At 48.0% G+C, this 27,169-nt stretch overlaps 1 protein-coding gene across 2 annotated transcripts in view; it reads left to right on the plus strand.

Annotated features, from left to right (window-relative positions):
• The first annotated feature begins 13,898 nt into the window (after window positions 1-13,898).
• Window positions 13,899-27,169, plus strand: part of Med27 (mediator complex subunit 27) — a 167,627-nt gene continuing 154,356 nt past the window's right edge. Inside the window, exons 1-2 of one of the 2 annotated variants that reach the window (XR_010045967.1) lie at window positions 13,899-14,137; window positions 16,124-16,268. Coding sequence is in view for 1 of the 2 variants with exons in the window: in XM_003470838.4 (XP_003470886.1) it covers window positions 13,935-14,137; window positions 16,124-16,268 (348 nt within the window). In the remaining variant the exon portion in view is untranslated. The remainder of the gene's footprint in view (window positions 14,138-16,123; window positions 16,269-27,169) is intronic. The other variant, XM_003470838.4, reaches the window with a different exon arrangement.

Below are 27,169 nucleotides of genomic sequence, written 5' to 3' on the forward strand. Positions count from 1 at the left end.
TTTCTTTGATATTTTTCTCCATTCTATTTTCTTCATTCTTGTTGTCTGAAACTATTTAGAGGGTATTAAGTGCCTCTGGCTGTGGTAGTCAACATCATGGCCATTCATCTAATCCCTCAGACCTCGAGTGTGTTACTTGATAGGACAAGAGGGATTTTTTTCAGGGCAGATTATGTTCAAGAAGAAAGACTATCATGGATCATTGAGGTGGGCCCAATGGAACCATAAGGATCCTGGTAAGAAGAAGACAGGCAGATCAAAATAAAAAAAAGGAGGTAAAACAACGGAACCCAAAATTGTAGCAATGTTCCTTGAAGATGGAGGAAGGGGACAGGAGCCAAGGAGTGCAGGCAGCCTGAGAAGCTGGAAAAGGCAGAGAAATAGATTCTCGCCTCATGCTTCCAAGGGAAACAGGCCTGCCAACATCTTGCTTTCAGCCCAGTGAGACTCATGTCAGACTTGTGATCTCCAGAACTGTAAGATGATGAACAAGTGTTAAAGTCACAAAGTTAGCAGCAGTTTGCAAATGCATGCGGGGCTTAACAAACACCCACTAAGTGCAGCACTGGTCTGCTTCTGTCGCTGACATGTGCCTGAGCCTCAGAGCCAGGCAGCCGCCCTGACAACCTCTGCCCTCAGCATCCCTCACCCTGCTGGTTAAATCACCCTGGCTGTGATCACTTGTCCGTGTCTCTCTGGCTTTGTTTGTTTGTTTTTGGTCTTTTTGAGTCAAGGTCTTGCTATGCAGTTCAGGCTGGCCTTGAACTCACTTTGTAACCCATGCTGGTCTCACTCAGAACAATCCTCCTGTCTCAGCCTCCTGAGTACTGGGGTTATAGGAGTGCGCCACCATGCCCAGCTATTTGTTTGTTTTTTGAGATAAGGTCCAGGTTGGCCTCAAACTCACTATGTAGTGCAGGCTGACCTCACACTCAAGACGATCCTCTTGCCTCAGCCTCCCCAGTACTAGAATTACAGGTGTGTGCCACCACGCCCAGTGGATCTGTTCATGTTTACACCACATGGTCCTGTAGATGTTAATAAACATGAGTTGGGTGAGCGAGTCTTTACAGCACCCCTAGGAAGTGGGAATCATTGCCCACCACCTCGGTGAGGACCCCTCACTTTCAAGAATGCATGGATCACAAGGAGCAGAGCCAGGATCTGAAGCCAGCATTGTCAAGCTGGGCCCTAAACCTCTTGCTCTCGGCCACTGCTGCAGCCTCCCCAATTTTGTTCCCGTGCTGGAATCTTAAACCCCAGCATGAAACCGTTGGGGGTAGGGTTTAGTGGAGGGTAGGGTCCCCCTCAGGAACAGATCAGTGTCATTGGAAAGGAGTATGCTTGTAACAAAAGTGAGCTTGGTTCTCTCCTACCTGCGTCCCTCTGTGTCTCTCTCACCTTTCTGCCCTCTGCCCGCCTGGGATGCCGTGGCTGGAAGGCCCTCCTCAGATGCCAGCCCTTTGATCTTGGACTTGTCAGCCTCCAGGACTGCAAGGCATAAATCTCTGTCCTTTATAAATTACCCAGTTCTCGAGTATTCCCTTGTAGCAGCCCCAAATGGACTTGGACACCCTCTAATCTACAGATATCCCTCTGGACTCTCTGCTCCTGGCCGCTGTCCCCCTGGCTGTCCTTACCCTGCGCTGACTTTTGCCCAGAGATCCGACACTCTGGAAGCAGGAATGTCTTAATTAGGCCACCCTGCAGCTGTTCAGGGAGCTGCCTGGTCCCCCGCGGAGGTGGCAGTTTCAGTGACAAATTCTGCGCTCGCTCAGCTAGGCTGGGGGCTAGGAGCTATAGGGTTTGCCAAGGCGCTCCGCTCCGCTCCGGGATCCTCGGGGATGGGCTGTCTTCCAGAACCACAGTGTCACCAGCGTTATTATTGTTTTATCTAATCTGCTCTGGAGAGCAACCATTTTGCAATTGGACAAAAATACAGCCTAATATATTTAACCATATATATTTTTATTTTTATATAACTTAAAAATAAACGCATTGATGTACATTTTCCATGCGCCTGCCTGCTGAATTCCTAATGTAATACAACATGACTCAGAGCTAAATTTAAGGAGAGGAGCACATATGCTTAAAGCAGGCACCGACTTTCAATCTGGGGAGAAACAGAGGCAGAAGAATTTTTTTTAGCATGCGAGTGGACTGAGTGCGAAGTGAATTATCTCCGAGCCATCTGGGAAGTCTGGTGTTTTTCAGTGCCTTCACAACTCTAATTTTAAGCCGTTATTTGGCCTTGAAATAACAATATCTTTTCTTTCCATTGGAATTTGCACCAGATTCCGCATTTATTGCGTGATCGACTCCAAAAAGAGACCTATCTTTGGGAGCAAAAAGAGCAAAAGTTATTGAACGTATTACTCTGCAGATTGGCTCCAGGGGAAAAAAAAAACAGCAGTCTGATATTTTGCAAATGAAGTTTGACATATTCTGGGATGGCATATTGCACTCACCAAAACCAAGCTGGCTGTGCCCAGAGGGGAAAGCTTAATTAAAGCCTCCGAACAGCACGCAACTCGAGGAAAAAGACTCCGGGTGGACCATAAATGACCTTCAAGTTGTTCTATGGGTTCGCAGTCACGAATGATCTTGATTTTTTTTTAACCTACATTTTTGAATCCTAACTCTGAAAAGGTCCTGGTGTGACCTTCCAAACTGCAGGATCTCACTGGTAGATTCCCAAATAAGTATCCTTTGTTGACTTGCATACCTTCAGCACTGGGGACCTCACTTCTCTGCTGCTTACAGGAAGTCTTCTTCCTGCAGCTTTCCTGCAGCTGGTTCTTGGTATCGCCCTTGCGTAATCTGGGCCTTTTCTCCCTTATTGGCATGAAGGTCAGTTGAAGGTCATTATCACAACATGTTTCTTGTTCTCATCTTCTGTGCTCCAAGCTGAGTGTGGTGAGTCCCTCTAAGGTAAGAACACAAGGCTCTGGCGGGTGCTTGTCAGTCTCAACGACAATATAAATTTTTTTTTTTTTTTTTTTTTTGGACCGGGGATCAAACTCACGACCTTTGCACTTGCCAGGCATGTGCCTGTGCTGCTGAGCTGAATCCCCAGCTCATCAATTATATAATTTTTAAAGACTTTCCACAGGTGATCTGTCCCCATGCTCCATACAGGCAAGTTTATCCTTGGGTGACTTCACTTGGGTCCCAACCCTCCTTCCCCCAATACATCTATGCTGAGTGTGTGCTCTCAGAGGCCAGGACTGGGCTGAACCCCAACCCTGGTTAGCAGAGAGGAGTTCAAAGTGAGGAGAGCCTGGACACCATCCCATTCCACCCAAGGAGACCTCCGACCACCTGCCCTTAACAGTGTCTGCTCTCCTGCTGGAGTCAACAAGCTCCTGAGAATCATCATGTAAGCACTCCAGTCATGACTTGTTGGGGTACATAACTACACTGGCAATGTGTACCCCTCTGTAGATGGCCATGGGACAGCTCCCACATGGCTTTGCCAACCTTGCTTTCCTGCCCTCAGCTCTGTCCAACTTCTCCTGACCCCCCACCCCAGGTTCCAGCCCGCACCCTGCCACTCCTGCCAGGAATATCTCTCCACAGATGTCTCCACAGCTCAGCGGGTTCCCCAACTCCCTATCAGATAAACCTGTCGAAGTGATCTCTGCTGGGCAAGGGGCACATGCTGGTAACCCCAGAACTCTAGGAGGCTGATGCAGGAGACCCCAAGCTCCAGTTCAGCCTGAGCAATTGAATATCTCAAAATAAAACATAAAACTCATCTCCTCGTCACTCTATCTGTTCATCCCACTTTTTCTCCACTTGACACGTTCCACTATAGACCAATTATAGATGTATCTGTTCATTCGCTCATATCATCAGTGTTTTCTCACTAGAATATAGATTCCATAAGGTGCCATCTTTGTCTGGTTATGCAGCCCGTTCTGTTCCCTGGGCCTGGATCATGCTGGGTATGGAATATTCAATTAATCAATGTTTATTGGATAAATGTTCAAGGATGGCTCTGTGGATCCTCAGAACACGCTGCACACAGACCTGAGAATTACAGACCGTCTGTGCTGTTTCCTTCACGAGCCTCTTCTGACCCCCTCACATACAGGGATTGCCCTCGCCATGTGGTCACCACTCAGATGGCCTTGCTCTTGGACAGCTTCAGTTGGAATTGACTTGCATTAATCTCCCTGTTAGGAACAGTTCCCAGAGAGCAATTACTCAGCCCCACGGCGGGTCTCCAGAACACAAGGCATAACAAGGCTTGACGGCCTCTTCTTCCCTCTCTTCCCTGTAAGGCAAAGCGTGTGCAGTTATTGGCTTCGACTGCTGCTTTTTCATGATGAAAAGGTGAGGTGCAGTGTGATTCACATTTCAGAGAACTTTTATCATTTCCTCGATATGTACACTGTAACATCAGATGTCACCGGGAACTCACAAAAAAGAACTCCGTTAGCAACTCAACAATAGGAGGACGAATAATACAATTGTAAAGGCCTGGAGTTGATATTTCCGCACATAAGACATTACAAAAACCCAAGGAATAGGGGCTGGGGATTTAGCTCAGCGGCCTAAGTGCCTGCTTGGCAAGCACAAGGTCATGAGTTCGATCCCCAGTACCGCAAAGAAAAAACAAACAAACAAACCAAGGAGCACAAGAAAAGATGCTTAGTATCGTTACCCATCAGGGGAAGATGAAGCAGAACCATGGTGAGATTCCAGTTCACACCCACCGGGCAGGCTGACAATAAAAAGGTGCCAACAAAGGTGCAGAAAAAGCCCCTGTACCCTGCTGCTGGGAATCCAAATGGTACAGCGGCTATGGGAAGCAGTTCAGCAGTTTCTCAAACATTTCAAGAGTTACCACACCAGCAATTCCACTTCTAGCTAGATATCCAAGAAAACTCAACGTCTATGTCTGCATGGTAACTTGTACACAAATGTTCACAGCAGCACAATTCATAATCACTCTGAGCCTTGAAACAGCCCTAGTGTCCATCAGCTGCTGACTGGAAAAGCCAGCTGTGCTCTCCTCGCTCCTGTTAGCCCTAGGAAGGGGAGAGGCGGGGCTGCTCTTACAGCTTGGAGGAAATGCCGAACCATTATGCTAAGTAAAAGAAGCCAGACTCAGAAGACTGCATATTGTATGATTCCATTTATACGAAACTCGCAGAATAGACAAGTCCATGGAGACAGAAAGTAGTGTTTCTAGGGACTGAGATAGGGAAAGCATTCTAGAATTAGCTAATGGATGGCTGCAAACTTTAGTTACTCCTCAGTGTCTCTGGGTTCCCAGACTTCCTGCAGTACCCGCGTCTGCAATGTGTGAGTCCTGTATATAGAGTGGGACAGTGTTTGCATATCACCTGCGTGTGTATGCTTTAAATCATCCCTAGGTTATTTATAATCCTGTCCACAATGCCATGCCGATGCAACACAGATGCTGGGTGAGTCGTTGATGTATTGTATTGTTTAGGGAGCAGAGACAAGAAGGAAGTCTGCAAATGTGCAGAATTTTTTTATTACTGTTTTTAATCTGTGGTGGTTGGATCCACAGAGGTAGAGAACGTGGGCACAGGCAGCTGACTGTATGTGAAGCCCTGGACTGCACACTTTTGGAAGGTCAGTGTTATGGTTGTGAATGATGTCTTTATGTGGTTGCAATTTCAAAAATTCTCCACTTTGAGTAATTAAACATTAAAGTGATTATCTAGTTCTCATAGATGCAGTTCTGTTATAAAAATACACATGTTCAAATCCAGCTGTTGAATATGTGATTATTTTCTTTTTCCAGCACTGGGGTTTGAACTAGTAACACTGGACCACATCACCCTTGTTTTTATAATTTTAATTTTGTAAGTCTCTAAGTTGCCCAGGCAGGGCAACTCGAACTTGTGGGCGTGGGGTATTACGTCCCAACATGAGGCTGACTGTCTTCACCTCCGGGTTTTCCAGTGCTGGGGATGGAATCCAGGGGCTTATACAAACTAAGAGCATTCTCTGCCACCGGGCTACAGGCCCAGCTGTGGCCCTTTTAGGTGTGTGGTTCGGTAACCTCGGGGGACTAGAGATCAAAAATGCCAGCCATGATCATCCCATCTTTGCCTTCCATATCTTTACAGAGTAGCCACAAAGCAAAGGAATAATGAGATGTAATCTTCTGTGTGACACTGGCCATCATCGTGGTAGTGACCAGCTGTGGTTTATTTTCTGGCTGGACCTTATTGTCAGGGAAACACAGTATACACGTCCCTGGCCCTTCCTGTCTCCTTTCTGCTCTTCCTCCTCGCCACCATGAAATAAAGACTCTTTGCTCCGCCATGATTTTCTGCCATGAGCGTTCTGCCTTGCAGACAGCTAATCATGGAACGAACCCCCTGAAACTGTGAGCCAAATTAAACTTCTCCCCTTTTAAATTGTGGGTATTGAGTATTATTTCCCAGTGACAGGAAAACTGGCTAATATGGCACAATATACTCAGGGTTCAAACTTGACATAGTGTCAGGATTCCCTTCCTGCTTAAGGCTGAACACACCCCACTGTGTGGACAAACCCCACTTTTTCATACATTCACCCACCTTACGTTCTCCCCAACAATGTACATCTGTTCCAATGTCTTTACACCCCTACCATCGTTGTGTTTCTTTTTTTTTTTTTTTTTTTTGACCATCCTTGTTTTTCAACAGCAGCCAACCCAATGGGCTCAAGGCTCTTTGCTATTAGAAAGTACAAACTCATGGCTTGCATTACACTTCTTTGGACAGCAATGCTCATAGAGCCTGGAAAAGAACACTAAAACTCAGTTTCCCAGCTTCCTTTGCAGTTTCCCAGCTTCCTTTGTAGATAGAGGTGTAATGTCTGCTGGTGCTGCCCCTTCTCTTCCTCTTTCTTCCTGTTCTAATGCATAGTTGGGACTCATCCTGAAACCAGGAAAGGAGAGAAATGAGGCTGAGCTTAAGGGTAGTGGGACAGACTGATGGGTACAGGATAGGGTGAGGGTCCCTGGTGGGTCATTGCCTCACCACTGCATAATGTACCTCCAACCACTTATCATGCAAGACCAGAAAGCCCTCTTTTATTTATAGCACTTTAGCCTTTTATGTGAGTGGAAGCCAAACTGCTCTAATAGAATCACTGTGTAACTGGCAGAAATGGGCTTGAGCACAAAAGTCTGTCTGTCTTCTAAACCCTGTGAGCTCTCCACCTCTGCCACCAGCTGCCTCCCAAAAATGCACAAGTGCTACCAGAGGGATGGAAAACAGGCTCCTGGTGTCTACAGTGCCCGTTACCCCTGCCTAGGGGAGGCATTGTGTTCAAAGGGTGAAGAAACATCAAGGGTAAACAACATTTACTTTCTGGGCTGGGGATTTAGCTCAGTGGCATAAATGCCTTGCCTTGCAAGCAGGCAGTCACGAGTTTGATCCCTGGTATCAACAAAAACAACAACAACAACAACAACAACAAAAAAAAACATTTACTTTCCATATAAGGATTTGCAGTTAACATGCACATGGCTGAAGAGCCTAAATGGTCAACAAGAGGAGATTCAAGAAATTCATTAAAATGATATTTTAGGGTGATAGAATTCAATTAGGCATCCAAGAATTAACCTTCAAACTTCAAAAATGGTGCTTTGGCAGACTATTTTATGATAGGGAAGGTACTTAAATCTTATTATTTAAAACAGAAGTCAGAAACCAGAATGGCTCCTGTGGTCCAAAGGAATGTGTGAATAACCAAAATGCCGAGGGATAGCATTTTGCATAACTTTATTTCTTATGTGGGGTTTTCCATAGTTTCTAAGACTTCAAAATAAGCGTGCATTTTGTAATTAGGAAAAATCAGGCAGCACATGAAACAACAGATGACTCCAGCTTTAAGGCGAATGGCTCCTGTCTTTGCTGGACTCTCCGTGCTTTCTCTGGTGGAGTTGGGGGTAGGGGTGTTCCGAGGTTCAGGGGGTTCTGAGACCCTAGTGTTGATGTCTCACACGGCCCGGCCTCTCCTGGTTCCAGGCGAGGACTCCGGTTTTGTAGCCTTGGTTAATGGCAACCCTGGGTCGCTCTTGATTAAATGCATAACCCACATTAACTTGGTAATAGAATGAGCAGAACAGAATTCCCTCCTCTCACGGGCTGCGGTTGAGGCTGCACACAGTTGTGTGCTGTTCCACTTTGATTTCGCCTAATGTGTGGGTAAAAGGGTCCATTCCTGAGCTGTTCTGTACTTCATTACGGACGAGCATGGCGGAAAGTGGAGGCCCCCAACAACATGCTCGGTGGTTGATTAAATGAGCATCCAAATGGGCAATCAATAATTTACTAAAATATTTAAAACACCTCCTGGCTTCCTGTGATGGGAAGAGCATGGCTCACACGTGGTCCTTTGTTGGCTGCTCGGCAGGTGGCGGTCTCCCCTGCTCCTCCAGTCTCTCTGCCTCTAGGCTTGGACACTTACTCCATAGCTGAACAGTTACTATATCTGTTTACCAAACACTGCTCCAGTTCAGATCTGGAATGTCCCCCGAAGATCCCCAGAGCCCAGCCTGTAGCGCTCTTGGGAGGAGGTGGAAGCTTTAGAAGGCGAAGTTAGATCACCGTGGGTGTGTCCGCTAAGGAGGTGGGGGCCTGGCCCCTTCTCTCTCCCCATCACATCACAACCTGCTTACCCCCACTCACCTTGGCAGACAAGGCTTAGGCCTCTTCCCTGTAGGGAGTGTTCTGATCACCGCCCCTCAGCAAGCCAAAATTCTCCATGCTCCTCTCTCACCTTGCGCTTGGACCTCATTGTGTTTTTTGCTCCTTTTGTGTGTGTCTCTGCTGCTAAGCTGCGGTGGGAACGTTCCACGTGGCTTACTTACCGGGTGGATGTTGCCAGACAATACCAGGAGTGCAGATATACTGGCACAGCGGTTACAATCAATACTCACAGTTAATGGCACTGTCCCCTTTCTTCTTGGTTAACAAATTCCTCTTGATCTTGTATTCTAGGATTGTTTGCCCTAGAAGAAATTCACTTCCTCATTCTCTGGATGCAAGGACACAGATTTGGAAGGATTATGAGTAGAAGCCTGTCCAAGCTGCTTTCCAGGACCTTCTTTGTTTTTGAGATCAATCAGTTCGATCTTTGCCTTCATTGTCATCATCCTCATCATCACCCCCAGCAGCAGCAGCAGCAGCAGCACCATGTCAAAATCATGATAGGAAACAAGAGGAAAAGGACCAGAAGAAGAGAGTCAGAGAAGATTCTTTACCATACTTGCTTTAGACTGACTGTAATAAACCTGATTCTGAACTGTTCAAGCATGGCTGATACTCTGAGCCTTGACCAGGTAAATATGGAGAAACATATAGGTCACTTCAGATGTTTTCAGTGGTCTTCACCGGACTGGACCAGGCCTGGCTGCAGTACCGATTCCCCAGATGCTTCTTAAAATGTGGGATCCACTCAAGGTCTATTTACTGAGTGGCTGGTGGGAGGGACTGCCATATCCCCAGGGCTGTATGTGGCCTCAGTGTCCTCCCTAGCCTGGTTCACAGCATCTGAAGCATTAGTGCTGTGCTGATTCTGACAGTGGCTGAGTGACACTGTCGTTTACCGCAGGCTGATCTGGTTAGATCTGTCCGGTGACATCCAGCCAGCCTGCCAGCCCATTGTTCTGCATCTAGTGAATCCTTAATAATTATTAATTGATGAGGATATTTTCTCGGTCTGAATGCTTAAGCCACATGCTCTCTGAATATGATGGGAGTCGCAGCATATTTTAATTAAATACTGACAACTTTAATTCCGACTGCTCATTCTAATACTCCTGAGCCGATAACATCAAGCTAATGGCTTGTTCATTTTGGAAGCTATTAGCAGCAGGGTGCTGCCTTTCACCCAAACATAGGATCATAATAATTAAAATCTGATATTGCTCAAAATGAACTCCTTTAAAATAATTTATATCCCCTCCCCAACAGACATAGGCATGTAAGTGCCAACATTCTCAAGAATTTACAGCACCTCAGAGAGCCCCTGTCCATTCCTTTCCAAAATGAAAAGTTTGCCATTGACGTGATGAAAGACTCCTTACTAGGTTCAGGGGAAATGTGTATTTCCACGGATCAATTTCTGAGTTTCCCAGAAGAGGGGAGCCACAGAGAAATCCTGAAAACTAATGACTGTGTGAGCAAAATCTATTTGTACTTTATTGCACCAATCAGAGTCTCACCACTGAATCAGAGCAGGAGACAAAGGAAAGTGTGCAGAAGAGAGAGAGAGAGAGAGAGAGAGAGAGAGAGAAAGAGAGAGAGAGAGAGAGAGAGAGAGAGAGAGAGGTGGGGGCTGAGCAAGACGGAGCATGAGCCCTGCGTGTGCCAAGGGATGAAATAATCTGGAGAGAGGGTCCAAGAAGGCAGAGATACCAAGCCACAGGCAATGCGTTATTTCCATCCTTCCACAAACTTCCAGTTGGCATCTATTGCATTCTTGGCATTGGAAACGCAGCCATGCTAACCACAGGTTCATAGTTGGGCACCATGGGGATTTAAGCCCTGACAGTTTATGCAAAATCTCACGCTCATGGGTGTATATGGGGAGAGCAGAAACAGACTAGTACCCTTTTTTCTCTTGAGGACGAGGTACACATCATAAGTCACACTTTCTAATCCTTTGTGGACTCCTGAAAGGGAAGGAAACATGATAATAAAATTTGCTTTCCTTGGTCTTTCCCTAGAAACAATAAACCAAAGTTAAACCCAAAACGAGGCAACCATGATAGATGTTTTTCTTTACTTTGATTTCTGTTATTTTTGTAAGGTTCAAGAAATATGCCTACAAAAACTGCAAAACCAGCTACATCCCAAAGGAGATAAAAGTCCACCCAAAATAGAAATTAAAGGACACAGTTAATTAACAAGCTATTAGTAACACAGTCCTGTTATCAGAGATAATTTGAACTGACAGACCTCTTGCTAATTTTTGTTAGATTTTGTATGAAGAATCCTCCAGTGGAAAAGTCACAGGCACCTTCTAACAGCTATGATTTTCTGAGTGTTTATTGTATACCAAGCATCATTTAAAACGTTTTTCCCTGTGAGGTGACATTGACGCTCACAGCTATTTTATGAGGATGGGTATTATTACCAATCCTGTTTCACAGATAAAAACACTGAGGCTCAGGAAAGATCGATAAGTTGGGTAAAAGTTCTACAGCTAGCTGTTTTCTGTAAACCTCACTCCCACCCCTTAGGAAACACCATAAACAGCTACATCATAAATGTGAGGCTGGAGTTGGGAAATAAAAGCAGCTTCATAAACTCAAGTCGATAGAGCAGCTTTCTTTCACAGGGGACCATGAATTAATTTGAATTGTGTTTAAGAGTTTTTTCATGGAACAAATCAAGGTCCATATTTTGTGGAGAATTCATCATTATGGTTCCCAAACTAGTGGATTTGAATTGCGAGGGTACAGTGAATAGGGTTAAGAGGAAACGCGGAATTACTAAGAAGGTGGGATCCTGGCCAGCAAAGCCTGGTAGAATTGAAGATTTTTCTTGCACTTGCACTGTGTTTATATTTACCTGATTCCTTAAAGCAGTAAGTCACTAAAACAGTGATAGTATTTCAAACTTGCTGCAAAAATAGTACAAAGCGGTCCTGTGTACCTTTCACCCAGATCCCATGACTGTTAAATTTTACTGTTTTGCTCTTTTATCTCTCTCTAAATAAACATATCCATATTTTTTTCTTCTCATGCTCTTTTATCACTTGAGCTATTCCCCCAGAACCAGGAAGCCTTCTTCTATAACCACAAGTAAAATGTAAGATTATCACTGACAAAATATTCTTACTAATATGCAGACTTTCCTTGAATTTTATCAATTGCCCCAATCAAGCCAGCAGCAGGAATCCCAGATCACCCACTGTACTGGGTTGTTGTGTTTCGTTAGTCTCTTTTAATGTGGAACAGTTCCCCAGCCTTTATCTTTCATGTTAAAGCTACTGTTTTTTGAAAAAAAAAGTCAGTTATTTTGTTGAATGTCTTTCAACTGGTGCTTGACATTCGTCCTAATTAAAGTCGGGTTTTGTATTTGCAGCAGGAACGTCACAGAAGGCCCACTGTGCCCTTCCCAGTGCACTGTATCAGGAAGTATACAATGTGTCTGAACATCAGCAACGTGCCCCTTGACCTCGTGGGTAAGCTGGTGCCTGCCAGCTTCTCCAGAGTGAAGCTGCTATCTTACTCTTCTTCTTCTTCTTCTTCTTCTTCTTCTTCTTCTTCTTCTTCTTCTTCTTCTTCTTCTTCTTTTTCTTTTTTGAGACAATGTCAGACTGTGCAGTTCAGGCTGGTCTGGAGCTCACTTTGTAGCCCAGGCTGGTCTTGAATTTGCAATGATCCTCAGGCCTCTGTCTCCTGAGTGCTGGGATTACAGGAATGTACCACCACACCCTCCTTTTTAACATTATTAAATTTAAAACAAGTGATAAAATACACATAAATTTACTGCACTAAGTGTCTGGTTCTGCAGCATTAAGTATACTCACATTGCTGTGCCAACCATCACTAGTCAACCAAAGAACTTTTCCAAGTCTGTGCCTATTAATGCCTTTGCAATCTGCTTGAAATCTTCCTCCCTAAGCCTCCCCTACAGCCAGTTCTTGCTACTGCCCTGAGAATACCTATGAGGGCCTCTTTTCCTGATTGGCACAAAGGTACACTGAAGGTCCTCATCATGACATTTCTTCTGCCCCTATGTTCTCTGCTCCAAGCATGTTCAGCTCTTCTAAGGACAGAATGAGAGAATCTGGGAGAGCCTCTCCAGTAGCAAACATAAAAAAATTCACAAACCTGTCCATAGTGGACAAAATAGAGAAACAATTTAGGGAATATCTTGACTTCCACAAAGCCAGATTTGGCCAATATACTTTATTGGTTTTGTTTAAATCTCAGTTTTTTTCACAAACCTCTCTGCTATGTTTTCTTCAAAGGTGTGAACTTCACACTGAAAACCAAGCTGGCAACCACCACCCCACATTTGTCTGTATGATTTTAATTACTCTAAGTACTCCATATAAATGGAACTCTATGGAACTTGTCCTTCTGTGACTGTCTTATTTCACTTGGCATAATATCTTGAGATTTTATCCATGCAATTTTTATCACTGATAAAATACTGTAAAGGAATCTCCAGGCCTTACTCAGATTTCATGTGAGGAGCTGATGTCAGAATGCTCTTTCTTCTTAAGCCAGATCACACCTGATTGCAGGGATAGACCGATTTTACCCAGCTGTTCACTACACTTGGGTCCCTTCCAGCTTTGACCATTGTGCATCATGCTGCTATGATCAAGCGTGTACAGATATCTCTCGTAGGTCCTGCTTCCAGTTCACCTACGTGTAGGCCCAGCAGTGAAACTGTTGAATTATTTTCCTCCTTGTTGATGAATAAGTATTTTGGGATAAGTATTGGGAATAAGTATTTTGGGAGAGGGCACTTTGAGACTATGCAAGTATCCTGCAATTCTTGTCTCCTTTCATGCTTTACATTCTGTTGATTTCTACCTGAGTCAGTTATTCTAATAGTTGCCAAATGGCATTTTTCTAATTCTATCATTCTTTCCATATCTACTGGTTGTTGTTTTATTGTAGGGAAGAGATTTCCCTCTCTCCCCGGCTTACTTAAGAACATACATTCATTTCATTCAGTAGGTTAGAAGCCTCCCCTCCAGGGTGGGAAGTCATTAAGCAAATCATTATGTAATCGGGAGTGCAGCCTGATTTCCCCAAATTGAGATCCCTTTCCTCACCCACACATGCCTTTTACTAAAGTGGAAACCCTGTTCCCCATGAGCAGCCCGCGTACTACATTTCCCAGAGGCCCCCGGGACTGACGTCATCAACCAGAGCGGCGCGTTGCTCGCAGGGTCGGCTCGGGAGCGCCCGCAGTTGTGGCGGCAACATGGCGGACGTGCTGAGCGTCGGGGTGAACTTGGAGGCCTTCGCCCAGGCTATTAGTGCCATTCAGGCACTGCGCTCCAGCGTGAGCAGGGTGTTCGACTGCTTGAAGGATGGCATGCGGAACAAGGAGACGCTGGAGGGCCGGGAGAAGGCCTTCATTGCGAATTTCCAGGACAACTTGCATTCGGTCAACCGGGACCTCAAGTAGGTACCGGCTGAGGGGCTGGGATCGAGGACCCGCCCTGCTCCCACGGTGCTGCGACCCCGCGCGAGGCTTCCTGGCCAGAGTGTCCCCCTCCGTTCCGTTGCCGTCCTCTCCCGGTTTCTGCTACCCCTCGGGGACACCTCAACTCCCAGCCCGCCTTTCCCGTCTCGGTCCCCTCAGCCTCCTAGTCCCGGCTGTCTTTCCCTAGTCTAATCCCTACTGGCGACGTCCCCCTCCCGAATAGGACGCGTGCTCTTGCCGGGAACTTCCACTTCGCGGAGCCCAGCAGGTTTCTCACCTGTGGGCCCTCTGGGCCCCGTCGTGTGTGGTCGGACCGTACTGATAGCCCGGACTGCACCCGACCAGCCCTGGTGCAGACCAGGGCCCTGGGTCTGGCGTTCTCCCTTCTTTCCCCCGCTGAAGCCGCTTGCTCAGTACTGTCACTTCACTTTCAGTGCTTTCCTTCAGGTCTCCTCGGTAGAGACCTACTCTCCAATCTGTTAATCAGAAGAGTCTGTTAACCAAAATAATGACTTAGCCTTTAATCTCCTTTCCCAGTTCTTAGTTTGTGACCCATGAAGGGTCTGGATTGTGCATTCCCTTCTATCTTACAAATCACTGTCTTCACTTCTATTTCACTATGTAAAAGCCTAGCACATGATGGATATTTCTTGGTTACTTAAGTCCTGCATTTGTGTTCCTTTCCTTAGGAGAGCTGGTCCTACCCAGGAAGGTTAGAATTTCAGGAATTTTGCTTTTATTTCTCAGAACTGAGCTTAGTAGGGCAGGGTATTCGGTGAGCTCCTCATGCCATGATTTTAGTGCTGGGGTTGGCCCTGCCAGGCTAATGCTGTACCACTGAGCTACACCCTTAGCCCAGTTATTTTTGCAACTTGGTCTCCTTGGTCACCAGGTGGAACGAAGAGGTAGGAAGGGAGAGGTGGTGGTGGCCAAAGGATCCCTCCCCAGTTCCCACATCCACCAGCCGTCTGTGGGTGCAGTACCAAGCACCAGTTAGTACTTTCCCTACTTGAGCTGCAGTGGTTGTTCCTTCATTTGCATGTCCATTTTCTCTGTGATTTGCTTCTGTTTCTGTGTCTCTGTCTTTCTTTTTTCTTACGGTACTAGCAATCAAACTCAGAACCTCGTGCTTGCCAGGCAGGTGCTGTGCCACTGTGCTATATCTGTGGTCTGCTACTCTTTTTGAGTTCTGAATGTTCAGAATGTCAAAACCCTTCACCATTTTATAAATAATGGCCCTCCCCACTTTGCCTTCTTCAGTGTCTGTACAGTAGCAACAAGAAGATGGCTGAAGATTCCAGAAAGAATAGCAAGTGCTGCTGTTCAGAAAGAGTCTTTCGTTAGCACTTGGGCACCAGCCCCTCAGAATGTGCCTCAGGGATGTGCTTTTGCTGTTGGCTCGCTTTCATAAGATTCTCTAGAGTTTCACTGCTAGACTGAAGTGTTTGTTTGACACAACCCCCTCTGTGGTGTCTTCCCATTCCATTTGTTTGTTTTATCTCGTCTTTGTTTTGCTAAGTTTTACCATCTGTGAAGCGTCATGTACAAAGCCTACCCCTCTGTGGATGATAAGTAGTAATCATTTATTCAGGTACTTGCTGTTCTGCCAAATGCAGTGATCCGCACGTGGGTCTGAAAGCCCTTCGTTAGAGGAAGTGTTGTGCCACACTGTGGGATCTCAGAAAGTCTCCTCCCCTGCAGAGAACAATTCAAGTTGCTAAATCCTGATTTTAGGAGTTTTAGTGATTCTTGTACCCTTAACTTTCCCTCCGCCTCCTTTGGAACAGCACCAGGGAGTTCTGCTTTAAATTGAAGTTAAACTCCGAGTTAGGATTTTTCTCGGTTGTTCCTGGTCTTTTTTTTTTAAACCATTCTCAAGATACTTTCTTCTTTGGTACTTCTGATGGGTGCTTTGAAGAGCTGGAGTTTTAAGCGGACTCAGGTTTCTTTGCTGTGTTTTTCAGTGAGCTGGAGCGTCTGAGCAACCTGGTAGGCAAGCCGTCTGAGAACCACCCTCTCCACAACAGCGGGCTGCTGAGCCTGGATCCCGTGCAAGACAAAACCCCTCTCTATAGTCAGCTCCTGCAGGCATATAAATGGTCCAACAAGGTAAGGGAGCTTCAGAGATGGAGCGAATAGAGCGAAAGCACATTTGCTGATCTCCCATACATGTAGCAAGTGAGGGGCAGTTTTTATTTCTTTCAAAATTCATTCATTTATTTACTCATTCTTTCTTTCTTCCTTTGCAATACTGGGAATCAAATGCAGAGCCCATGCGTGCTCGCCCAGCACTGTGCTGTTGAGCTACATCCTCAGCCCCTTTCTTCATTTATTTTTGATTCAGCATGGAGTTGGAGTTTTTAGAATGTCCCTGTGGGCTATTTTGTGGGCCTTTGAAGTCTTTGAGGAACAATACTAATACTCAGGTAACTACATTTTTTTTTTTTTTTTCTGGTCTTTTTCCTTTTTATCGGTACCAGGGATCGAACTCACGACTGCTTGCTTGCAAGGCAGGCGCTTATGCCGCTGAGCTAAATCCCCAGCCCCTTTTTTTGGGGAGGTGGGGGGGGGTAACTACATTTTTAAAAGAATTTTAAGTCACGTGTATCTAGTCTGGAGATAGGGCAGCTTTTAGGAACCTCTTGGTATTAGAGGTTGGCATGTGGTGGTATGCATGGTGCGTCTTTGTCTGGGAAAGGTGTCCTAGCTTTCCTGAGGTTTGCAGAGGTGTTTCTGACTCCTAGAAGGTTAAGGACTGGTGATCTAAATGTTCAGTCATTCATGTTGTTTTCTTCGTTAGATCTTTCTCCTGTAGTGGGAGACCATCACTAGACGGCTGTCATTATCTTAGACTGCGTCTAAGGGAGGGTGTTTCTAATGTGCTCCCTAGAATTGGATATCATGGTTTCCTTCCACTGGCAGCTCTTAGATCTTAGGACAACTGTGCCTTAGATCTTAGGACAACTGTAAAAACCGAACGGAACTAGTCTAAAAGCAGGAACAGTCAGGCTTGTTAAGCCTAGAAACAGTTTATTTTCTGATGAGTTCCTGTTGTTTATTAAATGTGTGCTGCTGTTCTATGTATGTTTCCCTGTTTATGGGCACCAGAAGGTACTTGGGAGCAATTCTGAAAACCTTCTTCACTGTGCTCTTCGCTCCTGGAGGTAGCTGTCCTTACAGTTGTTGACTCTGCACTGCTCTGCCTCTTAGTTATTCATCACCCTTTTCCTCCCGTCTCTGAGCCTTTTCCCCATAGGTCCTGCATGACAGATGAGGCTGTACAGTTTTTCTGGTGTGCAGAGATTTCCATCTGAGTTTCTCTTTGGGGTATTTTAGTGTTTGGTTTGAGGTAGAACTCTGGAAACTAAGCTGGGCGTGGTGGTACAGACCTGCAGTCCCAGCACTGGTGAAGCTCAAGTCACTGTGAGTTCAAGGCCAGCCTGGGATACAAAATGAGCTCAAGGCCAGCCTGACCTGCATAGTAAGACCCTGTTTCAAAAGAAAAAAAAAAAAACCTCTCTGTTAACTATTCTGGTTTAGAAAGAGGGTGATTTGTCCTGAGATACTGAAGTAATAACTTGAACCTTAAATGGGTAGATTTAGCTATAAGCCTTTTCCTGCCAGACTTCCGGCTGCCTGTGACAGAAACTCAGTTTGGTTCAGTAGGTTAAGTCTAGGAGTTGGTCGGAGGAGAGCTCACCGGGCCAAAGGACTAAGCTGTTCAGGGAGTTGTAGTGTGCGGCTGAGCTCTGAGGATCAGGGTACACAGGTGATGTGGCAGCAATCGTCTTCTCTCTCCAGGCGTGCTTTCTGTTGCCCCCATATTTTCTCAGTGCTGGAAAAGATCCCTCAACTGTTGTCACAGCTGCCTGGAGCTCTCCTGGTGTATGTGGCAGTCCCTGAGAAATGGCTGTGGCCCCGCTCGGTAGGTATCCTCAGAGATGGCTCCTTGAATCCCTGTGTGGAAATACTCAGCTCTGCTCCCTGAAGCACAAGCAGCGGTGCGCCTTGGACGGGAGGCAGTTCCCCACAGGAGGCCGGGCGAGGCCGTATTTCATTATGCCTGCTGCCTGCATATGCTGACTGTCTGCATGAAGGAAGGAGGATGATTTGGCTCATAGCTTTGGAGATTCGAGGGCTAGTTGCCAGCTTTGGTGAGGCCCTTGTGGGTGGGTGGCATTGCAGCGATGGGGATGGGTGTGGAAGGAGGAGGTCCCATCAGGCCGGAAGCCAGAGAGGTAGGGTCCTGCAATCCTGAGTGTCCCCTGTGACTGAAGGGCCTCCTACTAGGCCCTGTCTTAAAGACTCTGCACTATCACCGCTGCTGTGAGGACCAAGTTTTCCGTGCATGGACCTTGGATGGGAGGATGTGTGGATGGGGGCGGATGCACTTTAAACATCTGAACCGAGCAGGACAGACAGAAAAGCAGGGATGCTCATGTAGTTGACAAGCCAGGCCTGGGAATGCCCCAGCCCCGCAGACAGCCCTGCCCTTTCAAACTGTCCTGGTGAGCTTCCTGGTTTTCCCAGGGGTGATCTTGGTCATCTACTTATAAGGTGACCTGGTGTGTGAATAGAATCTGGCCAGCAGTACATGCTGTGACTTATTTCTGGTTTGACTCCTATAGAAGGTCTTGCTTTTTGGTGTTTGGACAATAAAACCAATCTTTTTGTTTTTTTGGTATCGGCTTGCCAGGTACCTAGCACTTGCTAGGCAGGTGCTTATGCCATTGAGCTAAATCCCTAGTAATAAAACCATCTTGATAGGCCATGTGAGTAAAGTTCTTAAAGGCTGGAGTGACAAGGACTTCAGTGTTTCGAATAGATAAGCCAATCTCAAACCCACAGGTGACTGATCTTGCATTGAGGTGATTGCGAATGAAGGTAGTTTGCTTATTCACTGAATTTAATTATTAGATTATGAAATAGAAGTCCCTGAACTGCACCTTTATCCTCAGGTGGAAAAGAAGTTGTAGTAAGGGAAAGAAATACTGTGTATATGGAACTCATTGTTTTGGAGATGGTACAGGTAAATAGTATGTACAAAAATACATATGTGTATGTTCCATGGGATGAGGTAGTTGGCCTGTCCCTGGCCTGGCCAGACGAAGTGTCTCTAGAGTGACCATGTGGTTTCATTTCTTGGTGCCCCAGCAGGAGAGAAAAGTCAAGAGATTCAGCCTCCTGAGTGAGAGCCAAGCAGAGTGAGGCCCAGTGACCCGACCTCTACATAGCACCTTCACGGGACCTGAGTTTGGTTTTTCTGTCTTGGGTCATTGCTTTTTCCTCTAAAACTTGATCTTTCATTCAGTTTTAAGGTTTCCAACTATAGAAAACATTCTTCCCCCTTTTGGCTGCATCCTGGAAACAATTCATAGCATGTTTCATTTATACATTTTATTCGTTCCATCTGTGTGCATTTTTTAAGCATTCATAATGGTCTAACGAAGGATGTAGTTGACAGATACATGGCACATGGTCGCACACTCTTGCTCATTCATTCCAGGGCAGACATCACTAATCAGGTGAGAGACTGTGTGTTCTGAGCCTACGGACCTGGCAGCTCTGTTGAGGGGGGAGGCAGCCGCTAGTCATTTCTCAAAGGAGGCTGCAAGGGAATGTGTTTCTCATCTATTACTGTGGGTGATATCCCCTGTGACATCATTTGTGCCTTACCTGGCCTTGGGAAAGGTTTAAGGTAGCTAAAAAGAATCCCTAAAACCCAGAAAGAAAAGAGGAGAGACAGGATAAGGACGCCTTCCGTACATTTCTGTAATAAACCCAAGAAGTAGCCTCCAGAAATAAGCCATTATTCTAATTTCCAACTGGTGACATGGAAGAAGCAAAACAATTAATTATATGTGTTTATCTTGCTTTGCCTACAAATGAAAAGAGCTTTTTAATTGCCAGAGCTTTCACCATTCATCATTTTACCCTCAAAGAATTTCAACCAGCTAGCGCATTAATCTGTGTGGGGCAGTGGGGTAACATGCCAGGGTCAGCGTCCCGCACCACTGGCTGGGGATCAGGGCAAACAGGGGCCCGTTATGTGGTGAACTTGCTGTCTGTCAGCTGTTGGCCCAGAGGAGTCTCGAGCACGCCTAGTGGCTCGCTGCTTTCTTTGGGCCATTTTCGTGATCTTTGTAAAGTCAGTTGGCATATTAATTGCATGGTAGTTGGCATAATTGTTCCAATAACACATTTAAGAATTAACCTAATTTAGTGAAATGATGTCAAATTGCTGTGTGCAGCACTTTTCCCGTGCTGATCTGGGGAAAAGAATTGAGCTTTTAACTGTTGGGCACCTAGAGATGATTGTTCTGCGGAAGAGTGACCAGCTCTTGTGACTGCAAAAGATAATTGGCATCGGTGCCGCCTTGCTGTGAGATAGTTAGTATGGACTTTGTATTACCACGTTCAGATGCTGCCCGTTATAGACCCAATGTGTCTTGAAGGTGGCTTCCCAAGGTTTCCAGCATCTTGTCACCAGGCTTTTATTTTCAGCTTTGACTTTGCTCTTTTGTTAGTGGCAGAAGACTACTTACGTAAAATTGTTCCTTGGTATCCATGATAGACTAGTCTGGGTGGTCTCCTCCTCAGGATGTCAGGATCTGGAGCCCCTGGAGCCTCTTTTGTAAAACAGTGCAGTGTTTATGTATAAAGTACATACATCCTCCTGTGTCGCTTTCTTCTCTCTGTCTCTTATTTTCTGAGATGTGGTCTTGAACTCATGAGATCAAGGGACCCTCACACCTAAGCCTCTTGAATAGCTGGGGCTGCAGGTGCGCATCCCTCACACACGGTCTCCTATGGACTTGAAGTCATCACTGCTGAGCCCTAACATTGAGCGAGATGTGTGTGCTGTGTTTGGGGAGTAATGGGAAGGCAAGATGACTGCGTTTCTAGCATAGACCTAGTATTTTCAGTCAGCAGCTGGTTGAACCTGAGGACGTGTGGCCTTGAGTTTGCCTAGAGAAGCAGGCCAGTCATTGCTGCTCCCTGGGGAAGCTGAGGCACTCTCCCTGGAAGTGTCACGCACTGCCAGGCTTGGAAGATGGGCCCAGAACAGAATGGTTTTTTTGCTCTTTTTAAAAGCCCACAGTTAGGGAAAGAGCAGCTTTTGAGTTCAAGAGTAAGCACTTGAAAGCCTGAGAACATTTCCCCTACTCAGCCCTCTGAGCAGGGATCTGAATCTCCTGCTCCATGGTGTCAGGTACCGCCCTGTCCCTCTGCTCCATCATGGAGGGCACACTGGGTTCGCACCCCAGAGCTGCCAGTTCACAGTGTGACTGTTCACAGTGTGACACTAATCCCTTCCCGAGCGGAGCGTGTCCTCATCCTGGGGTAGCCCTGAAGTCCAGGAGGAGCAGTGTCGTGTCTGCCGGGCCCCTTGCTGGGAGTGGTAGAGAGGTGTGTGGTCCACAGGAAGCATGCAATTAAAATTCACTGAATGAATGAAGAATACATAAAAGCTTTTGTGTTGAATTTTTAATTTATAACCTCTCATGGTTTGCTTGCTTGTATTTTTGATGAAGTGTGATGAAGGCCTTTCTATTTTTAGTGTTACTGAGGAATCTAGTTGTGCTGTTTATAGACGAGAGAGACTTCCGGACCCTGTGCTGGGGCAGGGCTGGATTCCAGGAGGTGATTGGGAGGGCTGGGTGAGGGCCGGCGGTGAGGAGCCCTCAGAGGGCTGAGGTTAGCGCTTTTGGCACTGTTGCCTGTCACCTGGCCGTGTCAGCCGTGGTTAGTGGGGCACGGGACCTGGTAGGAGTCTCCAGGCTAATTTGAGCCACCGCACCTGATGCCAGGTGTTGTGTGGCAGCTGTTGCGTTGACAGCATGGGAAAACCAGCTGGGAGGAGCAGGTCTGCCCACCGGCCTCCTGGTGGTGGTTCTACTTCATGGGTTCTCAGTAGCTTGTTTCTGTTTGCTCTGCCACCAGGCCCCGCCCTTACTCCGCTCGCTGCTTAGCTGACACAGGCCAGGGAACAGAGGGTCATTCAGAGTACGGCAGGAAAGAAAGTCGCCTTGATGCTTCCCGAAACTGAATTACCATGACTTCCAGGGCGGGCAGTGTTCTGGTTTGCGCTATCACCCAGGTGCCAGGCTTTGAGGCGCTCTTTCTCCTGACTCATCTGTTAAGGCCTACCCACTTGTGTGACCTTGCTGATACGGGGTTGACGGCGACATAGGCTGCTCTGCTTCACCTTGAGCCCTGGGCCCTCCCTTTTCCACCCACCCCCAAAACTGGGTCCCCTGAGAGCCACTGCCAAGAGAGCAAAGCACTGTACCCCAGCAGCAAAACCAACCATGTACAAGCAGCCTGCTGGGTTTCTAGACACAGGAGGATCAGAAATGTAAAGGCTCAAGTACATGGTCATGAGTTCGATCATCGGTGCGAAAAGAAAAAAGAAATGTCAAGGCTTAGGGGTTCATTCCAGTGTCAGACTCCCCATGTTCTGGCCCAGCCCTGCATTTATGCTGTGCCTGGAGCAAATTCTTTTAGAAAATCAGTAGAATGGGCCTAATATATCAAAGACTAAGATGGATTACAGGGACTGGGGACATACTTGGGTGGTTGAGCACCTGCTTAGCGCTCATGAGCTTCTGGGTTCAGTCCTCAACATCGCCAAGGAAAAAAAAGCCTTAGGCTGACTCGTGCACAGTCAAGGCCGGATCAGCGGTGGTTAGGAGTGCCAGGCGCAGCTGTAGCACATCAGCATATGTTCAGGGATGAGGTGCAGTGTTGCCCCAAGTTGCTCTTGGTTCGGAGTGCAGGCTCCAGACAGCCCACCCCAGCTCTCCACCCAGCTCTCCTGCCCTGTGCCTGTGGGGCTGAGCAGGGGTCTCGCTCCCCTTCTCTAATAGGGTCAGTCAGGAAGGCGTGAGGGCAGGAGGAAGTGATCCAGGTAGCGCCCTCTCCTGTCTCAGGGGAAGTGCTCCCTGGGGCCTGGCCGATTTATCTGGAGAGACCGGGATGAGGGCAGACTCCTGGGCTGCTCTGGCTTGCCCCAGGGCCTTCCACTTTGTTCCCAGGTCTCCCGCCGGTGACTTTGGTGTCTTCTGAAGTTCGAGATTCCTGCAGCTTTTCTCCCTAAGCATGGATGTCAGCACTTCACACACAAGTGTGCATGCATAAGTGTTTTCCTCACCCAGCCTGGAGGGGAAGGCGAGGGATTGGGAATCAAGAAACCATAGGAGGAATGAGAGACTTTCTGGAGAGGAGGTGAGATGGGCTGACACGTGTCCAAGCAGAACACTTCGAACTTTGGGGTTCTAAGAGCTGCCTGGAGCTTGGCGACCGATCAGTTCTGTTGCCTGGTGGGAAAGTGTGAGCTTGCTTGGGATTTTCAGCATTGTTTCTTAGGAAGAGGTTTTAACACGAAAGCCATTTTAGAAGTCACCCTTTGGCTTATGTCCCCAGCACGCAGTGCATGTGACAGCAGGACCACAGAGTCAGACCGTGTTTTTGATCCCTGCACGATATCTGCATTATTGGTTGGGGTGAGGTACCCGCTGCCAACGGTGGGTAGTGGCGTATTGTGTGCAACTGTGCCAGAGTGACAGAGTTTGACACCTCTCTACCTCCCAGAATAGCTGGGAATGGCAGGAGGCCGAGATGAGGTACAGGCAGAGGGTACCTGACAGCCGTGCCCAGCCCTGGCTGCCTAGTGTCTAGCTGTGCCACCTTGTTCCAGGGCCTTTCCCTGGGCAGACTGGATGTCTTCTCGGGGTCTGTCTGCTCTGACACGGATAGGTCTGGTGATGTGACTGATGCATCCCCATGGATGTGAAGATGAGGACCCATATGGGACCTGGTTGGGAGTCTGTCCATTACTCCTCTCGCTGGGAAGGTCCCCGAAGTACCCAGAGCAGGGCAGCTCTTGGGACCTCAGTGGAAAATTTCCCCGAAAGGTCTGCAGATGGCGCTGGCCTCTGGTGCACCAGGTGTAAATGTGAATGGAAATCCTGCCAGACCCTGTAGTTTAAAGGCTCTCCCCGGAGGCTCTGGGCCAATTCCACCTCTTGGCATTTTCTCATTAGCCGTGGTTTGCAGGAGGTGTGCTGCGGCCCTTGCTGCAGTCAGGCTTGCGACCTGCAGTGACACTCCCAGCTACAGCCTCAGGCCCAGCCTGCATGCGTTGCTATGCGCTCTGTCCTTGGTTCTCTTTCTGGCGCCCTCCCATTGGCCTTTCTGCACTGGGAGGGCTGTGCATTCTGTCCTGAACTTTCCACAGATTGGAACCAGAGCCTTCTCTTTTCCCAAAACACACTAGAAAGAAGTCTGCGTCCTTTCACGTCCAGCTGCGCAGGGGTGGTGGCGGGAAGCCTGCCGGGGTGCCGTGCAGAGAGCTGTGCAGCCTTCCGCTGCCTTTCGTTCCCCTCCCCGTGCAGAAAAGGAGCCATGAGTTCCTCCACTGGAGTCTCTCATCACTCCGCCTTCTCCAGGCCAGCCTGTCTGTTCCGCAGCCTCACTTGTCCCCCGAGCACCTTGACAGCTAACTGCTGGCAGGCTAGGTCTCTCCCTGAGGTCCAGCCCTGGTACCTGCATGCTCCCAGACCCCTGCCCAGGGGTGTTCCCAGGCCTCTTGGAGGGAAGCAGTCTGGAACGAGTCTGCCCCAGCCAGAGCCACACCTCTTGGGATACCCTACCCAGCCACAGCCCACCCCGAATTCCTCACGCCACCTCCTGAAGGTCTGGCAGCCTGCTTCTTCCCCGCCTCTCAGCCTTTCCTCCCATCTGGCCTGCCTGTGCCCAAGCCCAGGCCCCTGACTGTGATTCCAGCCTCCCCTTGGGTCTCTCTACCCTCTCTAATCCAGTTTCATTTGATTCTATCACTCTTTGGTGATCCCTGCTTCTCCCTACCGGCAGCAGTGCTCAGATACACGTCCTGAGCAGCTGGACCACATTCTTCAGCCTCAGTTTCCTCATTCGCAGTATGGACAGTGCTGCCTTGTGAAGGAGGTGCCCTGATGCTGCCTGTCTCCTGCCTACTGTCCCTGCCGGCCCGTCTGACCTGGCCCTGGCTTGCTTTTCTACTCTGCTTCCCGCCTTCCTTCCTGAGGAGACAAAGTGAATGTTATTACAGAAATTTCCAGTGTACCCAGCGGTAAGAATTGCCCAGTGAAGTCCTGCATACCCAGCTAAACAGTTCAGAACACTTTGCCAGCCTTAGTCTGTTTGTTTTCCTGCGCCTCTCACTGCACAGTTTCTTCCAGGGTGGCTGCCGAGGACTGGGGTGGTTTAAAGCCAAGTCCAAACCTGGTGTGACTTTGCCGGTGCGGACTTCTTGCCGCCCCTTTCCATGCTTTTCTGCCAGCTCCACTCTGCATAATGAATAGCCTTCCCCAAGGGGCCGAAATCCTTTCCGTCTTGGGGACTCTGTGCACGTTCTTGCATCTCCTTTGTGTGAAAAGCTCTGAGTGCTTCAGAGCTCAGTTTGGCTGCTGCCTCCCCTGGGATGCCTTCTGAGGCACGCCCAAATTAGGTGGCCCCTCGATGGCCCCTGCTGTTGTCTTTACCCACCTGGAGCACTTCCTCAGCACTATCAGGCCTCGTCCTGTGGTGGGACTATTAGGGCCTGTTTCCCAAAGGGTTCTGCGTGTCTTGTTAGAAACACTGAGGGGTGCCCGCTCAGGGCGGGCACTCTGTGTCCTCCAGGACCAGCCATCCTGCGCTGTCCCTTGTGTGCATTAAGAGGTATGCGGACCACGCTGAACTTGAGCTCCTGCATCCCTCCCTCTCCTCTTGGAGAGTGTGTTTTTGCCTTCTGAGTCTGCTTTAGTCTGCTTCACCTTGACCTTTTGCAGATTTCTGGTGGTGCTTGTGGGGCGGAGAGGTGGCATGAGGCCAGGAGGCTTTGTCCTCGGCTCCCTGGCTGCCCAGGGTGCCTCTTTGCTGGCTCAGGACTTATGCCCAGGATCAGGGAGGCAAGGCTGGGGCAACTGTTTGGCCTCCTGCTCTTTCTTTGTCCTTTGGCTTCTGGAACTTGCCCTCTGCATTCCCCTGCTGTGAGAGGCACTGTTCCCCGCAGCTTCTGGGGCTTGGGAAGTTTGTTGCTGAGGCTGTCCCTGCTGGACCAGGACTGTGCCTTGGCTTCTTCTTGCTGACTTCACAAAGTATGTGGAACTCCAAGACCCCTGCTTGCCACGGGGAAGTGGAGGCTCTCTGTGAAGTCCGTTGCAGCCTCACTTGTGGCCTTGCTGAGGAACCTGGAGTGGCCATGGCCAGCTGCCCAGCACCTTTCAGCCTGGGATGCCATGCACTTTGGTGAAGACCAAGCAGAACCGATTGCACGTGTTTTTGCGTTGTAGCCTCTGCCCACTCTGTGTCCTTAAGTCTCCTAGGTCTGGACTGTGGGTCACCTTTGGACACCTAGCATCTAGGCACAAGTAATTGAGCACTATCTGGCTGTATTCCCAGTAAACTCTAGGGACTCTACCTCCTTTGACCAAATATCTGATCTCAAGGGGATATCAGGGATCAGATAAGTCATCATGCTTTCTTTGGTAGAGCATGACTTGTCCTGGTCATGCTGCCAGCAGTGTCTTGGCAACATGAAGAGGGAACACCAACTGGGTGTTGAGGAAGGAAGCCATGTTTCTCTTGGAGTTGAGTCCCACTGAGGCACCACCCTTTCCCCAGGGAGACCCGAGTCCCTCTCCGTGACATGGCAAAGGGAGTCGCCAGCCAGCCAGCCTTGGGCCCCACTGGGGCTTGGATGTTGGAATCACCTTGACCTTCCTGAGCCAAATAGCCCAGGCTCTTTAGATTTGGCGAGGTAGACGCCCTTGTTTTGCCTTCTGGAAGTGATACGTGCCTGGCCTCATGGCTGAGTGTCTTAGAGGGGAAAGGGACTGTTCTGGAGCCCAGCTGCCTTCCCTGGCCGGGAGGGAGGTGCTGAAGAATGGCTGTCAGGATAGGTGCTCCTCTTTGTCTTTTGTTTTTTCCCCAGCTTTTTGAGATTGGCTTTGAACTCACTGTAGTTTAGGCTGGCCTCAGACTCG

Source organism: Cavia porcellus, unplaced genomic scaffold (assembly GCF_034190915.1).
Source record: "Cavia porcellus strain 051 isolate PalLab524CR breed Dunkin Hartley unplaced genomic scaffold, mCavPor4.1 scaffold_49, whole genome shotgun sequence".
NCBI classification, from domain to species: Eukaryota; Metazoa; Chordata; class Mammalia; order Rodentia; family Caviidae; genus Cavia; species Cavia porcellus.